The following is a 15,029-nucleotide window of genomic DNA, read 5'->3' as shown; positions in this document are numbered from 1 at the left end:
GCGGTACCTTTGCGAGCTGCTCCTGTTTATGCTCCAGCTCTCGGACCTCCTGGCTGAGGACGACGGCCACCTGCTGCGGCTGGCTCCGACACGTGCTGCAGATGCCGTGCTGAGTCACGTCGTCACACACAGGGCAGCGTAAGGCAGTGAAGTACTGGGAAATAGTGCCTTTCCGCCCTTCAGGGTCACTTCGCGAGGAGCTGGTGGCCTTCTGGATCTATAAAAACATCAATTCACAAATAAGTCTGAGCCTACTTCCCAGAAGAGCCATTTGCATGCTAACTGCAGGCTTACCAAGGCTTTATTTCATTCATTCAACAAATACTGAGCAGCTACCACGTGTCAGACACTGTTCTTGACAATGGGGCTGAATAAAAGGGACAGAATCCTTCCCTTCACAGAGCTTACACCTTACTATTTCCAAGACATACTTGCCTTTTTCTTTTGGGAAGAAAAAAATACTGTCCTGCCACTCAGTATTTTGGTGGAGATTACATAGATATATGAGATCCTACAGGGCAGTGGAGACCAGAGGACAGTGGGAGAGATCTGGGTCCAGAGTGGCGGCCCTTTAAGGCTGCACAGTTCAGGCCACAGAAATAAGTCAAGAGGAAGTTAAAAATAACTTGTAGGAAGTAGGATGCAAAATCCAAGCAAAGCAGACCTGAGTTTTCAGACGTCATTAGATACATTTATCCGAAGCATTCATTTGAAGTGAATGGATTCAGAGATCTGCCTTCTGGTACTCTTCTACATAGAAATAACTTTGTATCATTTCTATACACTTGGCATATCCTCCTGCTGTCGCATGGAAGTTACTGGGCCAGCCTTCTGGTGCAGAGTCGGGAGGCAGCCCTATGCACGCCAGGTGGCACAGACCCTCTGGAGCAGAGCTTCCACCCCGGTCCCCTCGCTTATTCTTTTCCGTGAGGCCCTTAGTGCTTACTAAGAGAGTAAAAATAACTTAAGCATCAACTTTCACCAACCTGCCTGAATGCCACCAGCCTCTCGTAGTCTGAGACAACACAAGTCCAGTTCCCACCGTAGACAGAACTGCCACCCCTGCAGTCTTACCTCCCACATGATCATGAGGCTTCCATCACTCCTTTGGGCTGCTAGTGAGCAAATGCGAAAGGAGTTCAAGCAAAAGTCCCTCGGCTAAGACCCCACACTGCGTATCCCACTTCAGTTTAAGGCCATCCTGACATTACTTCTGCGGCCGTGCTCATCAGTATTGTGCCCAGGTACTACATCCTACACATTTCTTAAAAATCCATTTTGAAGGAATTTCTGCTCCATTTATTTTTTATTAGCTGCTTTATTTTGTAGTTAAGTATTTACCATTGAAATAGTTGTAGGATTTATTATGATATTCTATAATATAGCCAATCTGACAGAAGCTGGGAAGGCATCTGTAGAAAGCTTACGTTTCTCTTAGGAAACCAGAAGAGTGTGGCTCCTTTGCCAGTTAGGATAATAGAACAGTTACTTTGCCTATCATAGCATGTCTATAAAATCTTTAGTTCTAAGAAAATCTCAAGGGGGTGCTCCCTGGCCACAGCACAGGTGTGGCAGGCTTACCCTTGGTAATTCATGATACCAGCTGAAGACGTCTATCCCAACGAGTGAGAAGATTCTTGCCAGGGGTGGCAGGATTTGCTTGGTGATGTAGTACGTGGTGTTCAGTCTCAGAGCTGAGTCCTGCAGGACCTCTCCCGGGGGCCGCACCAGCTGGATGAGGGGTACTCCGGGGGCCCCGTAAATGATGACATAGGGCACTCGCTCCCCAGCCCGAGGCTCAGAGCGCCGGTCGTAAGTAAGCATTTTCCTATTTAAATCCAAATAAAATACACTCAAACCCTGCCATGGAAGGCATCTTTCCAGAAAATTAGATGAAATTGAAAAAAAAAAATAATGACACTATGAGAAATTTACAAGGGATACCTTCAAGTTATAGAGTCATAACTTTTTTGAGAACTACATACACTTCACTTCACTTACTGGCCCCAGCCAAGGGGATGTGCTGTGGGTTCATTAAGACTTGCTCTGTGAATCACTGCTGCCTGGAAAGCAGTGCGGGTCAGCAGGTACCAACTGGCTTAAAACGCTTTCCTTTCCTTAAGAGTAAGAACTACCATGAATCAAACAATGAGAGAGAAGATACAAGTTAGCTGGTTAGATGGTCTGACTCAGAATGTGACCATCTAGGGCTCTGGCAGAGGAGCGTTAAGGACCACCTAGTGATTCTGATGTGGGCAGAACAAAGGACTGCGGCTCTGTGCCGGATGGCAAATGCACTGGGTGCAGGCTCCAAAGGGGAGGCCCTGGAGGGGAGACTGCATGTCTGTGCCTGGCGGCCAGGTGTCCCCTCATCCACCGCGAGCCGCGCAGAACCCCAGGATCACTCCGCGGGGCCACGACGGGCGTGCACGTGCACCCTCACCTTGTGAGTTCCAGGGCTGGCACACAAGCCCCAGGTCTGTAGGAGGAACTCCCTCTGTACTCCTTGGCAAAGATGAAATCTTGGATGCTGGCCTTCCCTTCCAGAAGTTTCATGCATTGTCGCTGGACATACTGTTTGATTAAACTTATATCTCGTGTTTCAAATAGCAGCTTCAGAGAACGCTCAAGTATCTTAAACAGAAAAAAACGTTCATAAAATATCCCCTAGTATATTTTGTCATTGTTGCTTCGCTTTCAATTATGTGACTAGTGGGTAACTAAGCAATCTGCTGTTCACAGTGATTGGAATTGGAAAATATTTGGAGACTTTATACAGCTTGCTATTTCTCAAAACAGAGTTATCATATGGTTTGAGGAAAATCGTATCACAATGATGTGCACAAGAAATATTTGCTATATAATGAGCAGCATGAAGTGTTTAAATTTTCTTAAATAGCCAAGAGCACTTGGAGGCACAGGAAGCCAGAAACGACTTCCTGCACTGTTTTTATTTGCCCTGTTACAGAGGGTCTGATTCAAATGAACAGAGAAAACCTTAAGTATCACCAAGCAGTGAATTCAAAATTAGTCTTCTGCCTTTTTATATAATGTCAATAAATATATAGTAACTGTGACAGGATTTTCTGTGCTGGAAATATTTCTATTAGGAAACAATGGGCATGCAGTAGATTTATGTCGTGGGTTGGATTTAAATCAGTCCAGATCAAAGTTCTCTACCTGTTCTGAGTACCAGAGCCTTACATGCTCACACAAGAAGCTCTCTCCCTCGGCATCGGCACCCCCGCCCTCACTGGGGCAGTAAACGATGCTCAGACCCACACAGCGCCAGATGACACCCTGACTGATCATGAGGTCTCCTAATGCCCCGTAAAGCTCGGCATGGGCGGTACTGTTCCATTTACACTGCTTTCATTTTTAGTTGACTACAGAAGCAGTCTGGGCCTGGGTCAAGGAAAAGTAAATATAAAATACTATGGGTAAAATTACAATGGTTGAGAAACCCAGGTAACAGAGCCCTACTGCTCAGTCTGGATCAAACTGGAAAGGGCTGTGTCGCTCATGGAATCCCCCCGTTGCTAGTCCCTCTTCTCTTTCCCACTTCCTGCACACACCATATCAACTCCAGGTACAGGCAGGAAGCTCTTATCAAGTTCCTGTGCTTTTTTTAGCAACTGTGATAAAGGTAAAATGGGTGTGAAGAAGTCAGAAACTAAGGACTAAGACCAAAGAAGTTCATTTTCATTAGAAATGAAATTCTCAAAAATCATGTACTTCCTCATATACAGTCATATAGGCTGGTTTCTCCACCTACATGTATATCTGAGAGTTTTCAACAGATTCTTTAGCACTTATTTCTTGGAAAGAAAGTGATGTATAAAAACTCACCTTAGGAACAGCAGGACAGGAATCTCTTCTGACTGTTTCTATCCCCTTTGCATCGAATACTGGGTCCCTCTGATCCAGTGTTTCATACATGTAACCCACATACCTCTTTTTTGTTTCTAAGACGCAGGGCAGATACACCTGTGATAAATGAACAAAATGCCTCTCAATAGACACTTCTCCTCGACCATGAGTATCTTTTTTTTTTAAATTAAAGTATCATTGATAAACAATCTTACAGAGGTTTCACATGAGCAACATTGTGGTTACTACATTCCCCCCTACTATCGAGCCCCCCCCACACCCCATTGCGATCACTGTCCATCAGCGTAGTAAGATCCTATAGTCACTACCTGTCTTCTCTGTGCCCCCCACCCCTACATCATGTGTGCTAATCGTAATGCCTCTTAATCCCCTTCTCTCTCCCTTCCCACCCATCCTCCCCAGTCCCTTTCCCTTTGGTAACTGTCAGTCCATTCTTGGGTTCTGTGAGTCTGCTGCTGTTTTGTTCCTTCAGGTTTTGCTTTGTGGTTATACACCACAAGTGTGTAGAGTATCTTATTTTTATGTCTTTTTCTAACCAAATGTCAATGATTAAAAAAAAACCCACGTGGGGACGGAGCCAAGATGGCGGCGTGAGTAGAGCAGAGTAACTCTCCTCCCCAAACCACATAGAATTATGAAAATATAACAAAGACCAGTTCCTAAAATAGAGACCACAGGACACAGGACAACATCCAGACCACATCCACACCTGCGAGAACCCAGCGCCTCACGAAGGGGGTAAGATACAAGCCCCGGCCCGGCGGGACCCGAGCGCCCCTCCCCCTGGCTCCCGAGCGTTTTTTTCTTTTTTTTTGGAGAGGCGGCCTTAAAAAGAAACCAGGGGAGCAGCCTGAGACCGGCGCGTTTCTCCCTTTTTTTTTTTTTTTTTTTTTGGAGAGTGCTTTTTGGAAGCCTTAAAGAGACAGGGACCCCAATACTAGGGAAACAGGGCAGCAAGACCAGTGAGCAGGTGCCTGAGACTGGCGCCTGAGGACAAAGAAAATTGCACGTTTTTTTCCTTTTTTTTTTTCCTCTTTCATTGTTGCTGTTGTTGTTTTGGTTTGGAGAGTGCTTTTTGGAAGTCTTAAAGGGGCAGGACAGGACACTTGGTCCAGAGGCAGGGAATATGGGGATCTCTGGGCACTCTAGCACCCTGGGCAGCAGGGAGCACGGAGGCCCCTTACAGAGATAAACAGCCTCCCGGCCGCTCCCCCTCCAACGGGGCTCCACCACTTTGGAGCAGCTGCCCCAGCCAGGCCACGCGCACAGCAACAGCGGAGATAAACTCCATGGCAGCCGGGCAGGAAGCAGAAGCCCTGTCTGCACACAGCTGCCCAGCACAAGCCACTAGAGGTCGCTGCTCTCCCAGGAGAGGAAGGCCACAAACCAACAAGAAGGGGAGCTCTTGCAGCGGTCACTCGTACCAGGTCTGCAAACTGTTGCTACCACCATGAAAAGACAAAATTACAGGCAAACCAAGATCACAGAGACACCTGAGAAGGAGACAGACCTAACCAGTCCTCCTGAAAAAGAATTCAAAATAAAAATCATGAACATGCTGACGGAGATGCAGAGAAAAATGCAAGAGCAGTGGGATGAAGTCCGGAAGGAGATCACAGATGTCAGGAAGGAGATCACAGAGGTGAAACAAACCCTGGAAGGATTTATAAGCAGAATGGATAAGATGCAAGAGGCCATTGAAGGAATAGAAACCAGAGAACAGAATGTATAGAAGCTGACATAGAGAGAGATGAAAGGATCTCCAGGAACGAAACAATACTAAGAGAACTGTGTGACCAATCCAAAAGGAACAATATCCGTATTATAGGGGTACCAGAAGAAGAAGAGAGAGGAAAAGGGATAGAAAGTCTCTTTGAAGAAATAATTGCTGAAAACTTCCCCAAACTGGGGGAGGAAATAATCGAACAGACCACGGAAATATACAGAACCCCCAACAGAAAGGATCCAAGGAGGACAACACCAAGACACATAATAATTAAAATGGCAAGGATCAAAGACAAGGAAAGAGTTTTAAAGGCAGCTAGAGAGAAAAAGGTCACCTATAAAGGAAAACCCATCAGGCTATCATCAGACTTCTCGACAGACATCTTACAGGCCAGAAGAGAATGGCATGATATACTTAATGCAATGAAACAGAAGGGCCTTGAACCAAGGATACTGTATCCAGCACGACTATCATTTAAATATGATGGCGGGATTAAACAATTCCCAGACAAACAAAAGCTGAGGGAATTTGCTTCCCACAAACCACCTCTACAGGGCATCTTACACGGACTGCTCTAGATGGGAGCACCCCTAAAAAGAGCACAGAACAAAACACACAACATATGAAGAATGGAGGAGGAGGAATAAGAAGGGGGAGAAGAAAAGAATCTCCAGACAGTGTATATAACAGCTCAATAAGCGAGCTAAGTTAGGCAGTAAAATACTAAAGAAGCTAACCTTGAACCTTTGGTAACCACGAATCTAAAGCCTACAATGGCAATAAGTACATATCTCTCAATAGTCACCCTAAATGTAAATGGTCTTAATGAACCAATCAAAAGACACAGAGTAATAGAATGGATAAAAAAGCAAGATCCATCTATATGCTGCCTACAAGAAACTCACCTCAAACCCAAAGACATGCACAGATGAAAAGTCAAGGGATGGAAAAACATATTTCAGGCAAACAACAGTGAGAAGAAAGCAGGGGTTGCAGTACTAATATCAGACAAAATAGACTTCAAAACAAAGAAAGTAACAAGAGATAAAGAAGGACACTACATAATGATAAAGGGCTCAGTCCAACAAGAGGATATAACGATTCTAAATATATATGCACCCAATACAGGAGCACCAGCATTTGTGAAACAAATACTAACAGAACTAAAGAGGGAAATAGACTGCAATGCATTCATTTTAGGAGACTTCAACACACCACTCACCCCAAAGGATAGATCCACCGGGCAGAAAATAAGTAAGGACACACAGGCACTGAACAACACAATAGAACAGATGGACCTACTACACATCTACAGAACTCTACATCCAAAAGCAACAGGATATACATTCTTCTCAAGTGCACATGGAACATTCTCCAGAAGAGACCACATACCAGCTCACAAAAAGAGCCTCAGTAAATTCCAAAATATTGAAATACTACCAACCAATTTTTCAGACCACAAAGGTATAAAACTAGAAATAAATTCTACAAAGAAAACAAAAAGGCTCACAAACACATGGAGGCTTAACAACATGCTTCTAAATAATCAATGGATCAATGAACAAATCAAAATAGAGATCAAGGAATATATAGAAACAAATGACAACAACTACACAAAGCCCCAACTTCTGTGGGACGCAGCGAAAGCAGTCTTAAGAGGAAAGTATATAGCAATCCAGGCACAACTGAAGAAGGAAGAACAATCCCAAATGAATAGTCTAACATCACAACTATCGAAACTGGAAAAAAAAGAACAAATGAGGCCTAAAGTCAGCAGAAGGAGGGACATAATAAAGATCAGAGAAGAAATAAACAAAATTGAGAAGAATAAAACAATAGCAAAAATCAACAAAACCAAGAGCTGGTTCTTTGAGAAAATAAACAAAATAGATAAGCCTCTAGCCAAACTTATTAAGAGAAAAAGAGAATCAACACAAATCAACAGAATCAGAAATGAGAATGGAAAAATCACGACAGACCCCACAGAAATACAAAGAATTATTAAAGACTACTATGAAAACCTATATGCCAACAAGCTGGAAGACCTAGAAGAAATGGACAACTTCCTAGAAAAATACAACCTCCCAAGACTGACCAAGGAAGAAACACAAAAGTTAAACAAACCAATTACGAGCAAAGAAATTGAAACGGTAATCAAAAAACTACCCAAGAACAAAACCCCAGGGCCGGACGGATTTACCTCGGAATTTTATCAGACACACAGAGAAGACATAATACCCATTCTCCTTAAAGTGTTCCAAAAAATAGAAGAAGAGGGAATACTCCCAAACTCATTCTATGAAGCCAACATCACCCTAATACCAAAACCAGGAAAAGACCCCACCAAAAAAGAAAATTACAGACGAATATCCCTGATGAATGTAGATGCAAAAATACTTAATAAAATATTAGCAAACAGAATTCAACAGCATATCAAAAGGATCATACACCATGACCAAGTGGGATTCATCCCAGGGATGCAAGGATGGTACAACATTCGAAAATCCATCAACATCATCCACCACATCAACAAAAAGAAAGACAAAAACCACATGATCATCTCCATAGATGCTGAAAAAGCATTTGACAGAATTCAACATCCATTCATGATAAAAACTCTCAGCAAAATGGGAATAGAGGGCAAGTACCTCAACATAATAAAGGCCATATATGATAAACCCACAGCCAACATTATGCTGAACAGCGAGAAGCTGAAAGCATTTCCTCTGAGATCAGGAACTAGACAGGGATGCCCACTCTCCCCACTGTTATTTAACATAGTACTGGAGGTCCTAGCCACGGCAATCAGACAAAACAAAGAAATACAAGGAATCCAGATTGGTAAAGAAGAAGTTAAACTGTCACTATTTGCAGATGATATGATACTGTACATAAAAAACCCTAAAGACTCCACTCCAAAACTACTAGAACTGATATTGGAATACAGCAAAGTTGCAGGATACAAAATTAACACACAGAAATCTGTAGCTTTCCTATACACTAACAATGAACCAATAGAAAGAGAAATCAGGAAAACAATTCCATTCACAATTGCATCAAAAAGAATAAAATACCTAGGAATAAACCTAACCAAAGAAGTGAAAGACTTATACTCTGAAAACTACAAGTCAGTCTTAAGAGAAATTAAAGGGGACACTAACAAATGGAAACTCATCCCATGCTCGTGGCTAGGAAGAATTAATATCGTCAAAATGGCCATCCTGCCTAAAGCAATATACAGATTTGATGCAATCCCTATCAAATTACCAGCAACATTCTTCAATGAACTGGAACAAATAATTCAAAAATTCATATGGAAACACCAAAGACCCCGAATAGCCAAAGCAATCCTGAGAAAGAAGAATAAAGTAGGGGGGATCTCACTCCCCAACTTCAAGCTCTACTACAAAGCCATAGTAATCAACACAATTTGGTACTGGCACAAGAACAGAGCCACAGACCAGTGGAACAGATTAGAGACTCCAGACATTAACCCAAACAGATATGTCAATTAATATTTGATAAAGGAGCCATGGACATACAATGGCGAAATGACAGTCTCTTCAACAGATGGTGCTGGCAAAACTGGACAGGACAGCTACATGTAGGAGAATGAAACTGGACCATTGTCTAACCCCATATACAAAGGTAAACTCAAAATGGATCAAAGACCTGAATGTAAGTCATGAAACCATTAAACTCTTGGAAAAAAACATAGGCAAAAACTTCTTAGACATAAACATGAGTGACCTCTTCTTGAACATATCTCCCCGGGGAATGGAAAACAACAGCAAAATTGTGGAAGTGGGACTACATTAAGCTGAAAAGCTTCTGTACAGCGAAAGACACCATCAATAGAACAAAAAGGAACCCTACAGTATGGGAGAATATATTTGTAAATGACAGATCTGATAAAGGCTTGACGTCCAGAATATATAAAGAGCTCACACGCCTCAACAAACAAAAAACAAATAACCCAATTAAAAAATGGGCAGAGGAACTGAACAGACAGTTCTCTAAAAAAGAAATACAGATGGCCAACAGACACATGAAAAGATGCTCCACATCGCTAATTATCAGAGAAATGCAAATTAAAACTACAATGGGGTATCACCTCACACCAGTAAGGATGGCTGCCATCCAAAAGACAAACAACAACAAATGTTGGCGAGGCTGTGGAGAAAGGGGAACCCTCCTACACTGCTGGTGGGGATGTAAATTAGTTCAACCATTGTGGAAAGCAGTATGGAGGTTCATCAAAATGCTCAAAACAGACCTACCATTTGACCCAGGAATTCCACTCCTAGGAATTTACCCTAAGAACGCAGCAATCAAGTTTGAGAAAGACAGATGCACTCCTATGTTTATCGCAGCACTATTTACAATAGCCAAGAATTGGAAGCAACCTAAATGTCCATCGGTAGATGAATGGATAAAGAAGATGTGGTACATATACACAATGGAATACTACTCAGCCATAAGAAGTGGAAAAATCCAACCATTTGCAGCTACATGGATGGAGCTGGAGAGTATTATGCTCAGTGAAATAAGCCAAGCGGAGAAAGAGAAATACCAAATGATTTCACTCATCTGAGGAGTATAAGAACAAAGGAAAAACTGAAGGAACAAAACAGCAGCGAAATTACAGAACCCAAAAATGGACTAATAGGTACCAAAGGGAAAGGAACTGGGGAGGATGGGTGGGCAGGGAGGCATAAGGGGAGGGGAGAAGAAGGGGGGTATTAAGATTAGCATGCATGGGGGGGAGGGAGAAAGGGGAGGGTGGGCTGCACAACACAGAGAGGACAAGCAGTGACTCTACAACATTTTGTTAAGCTGATGGACAGTAACCATAATGTGGTTTTTAGGGGGGACCTGATATAGGGGAGAGCATAGTAAACATAGTATTCTTCATGTAAGTGTAGATTAAAGATTAAAAAAAAAAAAAGAAAGAAAGAAAAGGGGGATTACTCCTTGATAGGATAAAACTATTGGTAAATCAAAGATCAACGCATGCTTTAAATACCCTTAATGTTGATCACTTAAAGGGTGTCAGATGATCAGCTATGGAGGTACTCTTTTCTGATAATATTCCTTTCTCTTAAAAAAAAAAAAAAGCAGTTCCTGTGTGCTGACCTCCAATGAGTTCTGCACAGTGGTATACAGGGCATGTCAAAGTGTGGGCAAAGGGTCTGTTTGTTTCTATGCAGAAGATCAAGGCCTAGCTTGGATACCCAGAAAAGGAACTAAGATACGATATGAGGAGGAGCTTCCGGCATCAGCACTCTCTGGAGGACTTGTGCCGGGGGACGATCATCAAAAAGCCTCCACAGGGATCCGGGCGATGCTGCGGTTGTGGCTGCGTCCACCCCACCATTTCCTGGACTTGCCATTGGAATGAGGAGGGAGATGTCTAGGCTGGCATGTGCATACAGTGAGACAACGAATTTGACCGGATCTGTACTGTTGGAACTCAACCAGGAGTTGGGAGGCGTGCAAGTTGTGGCGCTCCAAAATCTTACGACTATAGACTATCTACGGTTAAAAGAACATATGGGATGTGAACAGATCCCAGAAATGGGTTGCTTTAATTTGTCTGATTTCTCTCAGACTGTTCAAGTACAGTTGGACAATATCCATCATATCATAGACTAATTTTCACAAATGCCTAGGGTGCCTGAATGGTTTTCTTGGCTTCAGTGGAGATGGCTGGTAGTTATAGATTTGCTTTGTTTATGTCACCGCGTTCCTATTATGTTAATATGTGTGCACAAGTTAGTTAGTAGTTTAAAACCTATACATGCTTAAGGTACTCTACAAGAAGATATGTCAAAGAAATAATCAATCCTCCCTTGTTTTCTTCCATATGCTACCTCTATAGCTTTTCTTCTTCCTTCCTAATTATAACCCTTAAATAGAATTCGTGCCTCATATCGAATTTACCGAGCATCATAATTCCTCCAGGTGGTAAAGATACCTCCAGACAAGTGCTGGGCATAGAAGCCACAGGGCATAAATCTGCAAAGAAGTAAAAAGCTAAGCTTTTCAAACAATATGGCTTCTCTCTCACTTACCAACTTTACATTTCCCTGTATGGCCCCGGAAGATGCCTGGTTAGCAGAGACGGGTAAGATTCCTCAAGGGAGGAACAACCTAAGACAGGCACAGTCGCAGGGGGGCCAGCAGGTGAGAAATTAGGGAACAACAGTGGTGAGGCTTAGAACCTCACCCCCACCCCCTGTGTTGAGAGAAATCTTCTGCATCCGTGGATGTTTTATTGCCCTTGTCTAGCTTGGATTAACACATAGTCTACAGGCATACACATGATCATCTACAACTGCTCTCTTACAGCACTAAACTATGTTTTCTACCTTTATCTTGCATCTACCTACCACTTCAACAGTTTATTAAAAATAAAAATAATAAAGGGAGAAATGTGGGATCCACATATAAATCAAGTATAAAAATCAAACGAGTATTCATATTTGACCTGATTGTTTATAGTTCATGATGTGTGATCAAAACCAAAAGTTTCTGTAATGAATGCCCTTGCACTGTTCACTGTGTAAGAACTTATTCACTATGTAAGAATTTGTTCACCATGTAAGAACTTGTTCGTTATGCTTCAGAAGATTGGAGACTGACGAGAATTAGGCTTGAGATGGATTAATGATTGTGCATTGAGCATTGACCCCCCTATACAGAATTTTATTGTTGTTAACAACCATTTGATCAATAAATATGAGAGATGCCCTCTCAAAAAAAAAAACAAAAAAAACCCCACGTTAAGTATGGGCTCAACATATTCACGACACAGCGTGTGGCGGGGAAGCACACAGGCGAGTCATCTTACCCCTTACCACCCCTCGCCCCTTCCTGTCTCTACCTCAGCTGGCACTGCTCTCAGAAGTCATCACCATGCGTTCTCAAGAATTAAAACATGGCTTTAAGATTATCACATACACATGGTACAAAACTAAAAGTTATGGGGCTCAACAGTGAAAAGCCCTGGTCCCCAGCTTCAGCGGCATCCATGGTACCGATTTTCTGTTTGTCCTTCCAGAGATAAGGACGTGCACTCATACACATCACAGAGGCTTTCACAGAGCTTTGCTCGTTCCATTTAATGATTTACCTTGGAGAACATTGCACCCTAGAACAGAAAGCTCATTTCATTTTGTGGCTACACAGGCGTCCTTATGTGAGAACATCATAATCCGTGTGACCAGTCACCTGATACGAGTCATTTACAATGTTTTCAATCTTTTGGAATTACAAGTAGTGTTCCAGTGAACAAGCTTGTGTGGATTAGTCCTACGGTAAATACCTTGAAGTGGAATTCCTACATCAATGGGTGCATGCCATCCCCCCTGCCCACCTTTACGCTACCAAATTGGTCCTAGAAACCCACTTTAAATATAAGGACATAGCTAAAGGTTAAAAAGAAAAAAGAAAAAAGATGCCATGCTAACACTCATTAGAAGAAAGCTGCAGTGGGTATATTAGTATCAGAAAAAATTCATGGAACATTATCAACAATAAAAGGATTAATCATTAAGAAGATACATAATCCCAAATGTGTATGCACCTGACAAGAGAGCTTCAGAAATCATGAACAGGAGCTGGTAGACTGAAGGAAGAAGCAGGCAGACCCCTGATCATACCTGGAGACTGCAGCGCTTCTCAGAGACTGGCAGGGACCCCGTGGGCACGCAGCAGGCCTCCACAGCCCTATCAGTTAGCCTAAGCGATAGTTACAGAACATTCCACCCAGTAACTCAAGGCTTCCAAAGTCACTAAGCAGACCTATGCTGGACCAAACGAATTTCGATAAACTTAAAGGCACTGAAATCTACAGAGTATGTTCTTTGCCCACAATGGAAGTATATCAGAAGTAACAACAAAATTTCTGGAATGTCCTTAAGTATTTGGAACTTAACACAGTTCTAAATAACCTAATGGTAATTATCACTGAAGCAAATGAATAATGTGAAACACAAGATATCAAAAATTGAAGCTAAAGTAGTGTTTAGAGGGAAATTTATATCTTCAAGCCCTTACATTAAAAAATATTTGTTTAAAATCAATGTTTCAAGCTTCTAAATTAAGAAGACAGGGAAAGAAAAGCAAACCAAAGCCAAAGTATAATAAGGCAGGAAATTATGAAACTAATGAAATGGAATCTCAAAAAGTTCAATGAATGGATAAACCTGTAGCTAGAATGACGAAGGAAAAGAGAAAACAGATCCTATCAGAGTGAGAGAGGATGTCACTAAAGATCTTACTGACATCAGGATCACAGGAGGTATGACTGACGCATGCCAATAAATCTGACAACTTAGGACAAATGGACAAATTCCCTGACAACCAAAAGTTATCAAAACTGACAGAAAACCTGAATAATTCTATATATATTAAAGATGTCTAATTTGTAGCTGACCTCAGCAGCCCCAGCAGAATTTCAGGACCCAATGGCTTCAGCAGAGAATTCTAATCACTAAAGAAAGAACTGCGCCAACCTTACGCACGTTTCTTTCTTTCAGAAAACAAGAGGGACGCTCCCTGCTCGCGTTTCCCGGCAGCCTTTGCTTCGGTCCCCAGAGCGGACACCGCAGGGAAAAGGGCTGCAGCCGCTCCGCGGGAGAGTGGGGGGCTCGGTCTTGAGCGCGGAACAGCGTGCTGGTCCTCCCGGGGGCCCCCTTCCATTCTCCCCTCTCGTCCTTCACGCCTGCTCTGCTCGGTCGGCCACCTGCGCCCCCTGCCCGTCCTTCCCAACGGTCTCGCGTCCCGCTCTGGTTTCCGGACCCATTTCCCTGGGTCAGGCCGTGCACACTGCAGGAGGCACGCTGCCTCCGAACCCCCTCGGCCCGGCCCATCTGGGCACCGCCGTGAGGCCGGCCGCCCCCAGGCAGCTCCGGTCATGCCAGGCTCCCGTTCGGCTGACATTCCTGAACAGCGTGGGCACGTTAGCTTGGCACCCCAGACCCTCCACCGCCTTGCTTCCCCAGCCTTCCCTCCCACCCCCGCTTGTGCTCCCGCGGGCCGTGTTCTCCGCGTGCTTCTCTCCCACGGAGCGGCTGCGGCCCCAGGCACCCGTCTTCCGGGCTGAGCGCAGCACCGCCTTCCCTTTGGGCTCCGACAGTGCCCCGGGAGGGGGGGCTCCTCCTTCCCTTTGGGCTCCGACAGTGCCCCGGGAGGGGGGGCTCCTCCTTCCCTTTGGGCTCTGACAGTGCTGGGGAGGGGGGGGCTCCTCCTTCCCTTTGGGCTCCGGCAGTGCCCGGGGGGCTCCTCCACTGGGGCTTTGGCACGCTGACAACAATCAGGCGCCATCTGGAGATACTTCGCAGCCTGCCCCGCAGGTCACTGGCTGTCGGAGGGCGCGGCCGGTCTTGATGGGCTTCTCTGCGCCCCG

The 15,029-nt window shown here is 43.9% G+C and overlaps 1 protein-coding gene across 4 annotated transcripts in view; it reads right to left on the bottom strand.

Moving 5' to 3' along the window:
- REV3L (REV3 like, DNA directed polymerase zeta catalytic subunit) overlaps positions 1–15,029 on the bottom strand; it is a 180,440-nt gene that overhangs the window by 5,814 nt on the left and 159,597 nt on the right. For all 4 annotated transcript variants that reach the window (XM_073220768.1, XM_073220770.1, XM_073220769.1 and 1 more), the window contains 4 exons: positions 3,850–3,987; positions 2,444–2,634; positions 1,582–1,828; positions 8–217 (listed from right to left, as the gene is read on the bottom strand). In XM_073220768.1, coding sequence (XP_073076869.1) covers positions 8–217; positions 1,582–1,828; positions 2,444–2,634; positions 3,850–3,987 — 786 coding nt within the window. The remainder of the gene's footprint in view (positions 1–7; positions 218–1,581; positions 1,829–2,443; positions 2,635–3,849; positions 3,988–15,029) is intronic.

The sequence above is a fragment of the Manis javanica genome, chromosome 13 (assembly GCF_040802235.1).
Source record: "Manis javanica isolate MJ-LG chromosome 13, MJ_LKY, whole genome shotgun sequence".
In the NCBI taxonomy this organism is placed as follows: Eukaryota; Metazoa; Chordata; class Mammalia; order Pholidota; family Manidae; genus Manis; species Manis javanica.
The sequence above is the reverse complement of the archived record's forward strand: the minus strand, read 5'-3'. Positions and strand labels throughout refer to the sequence as shown.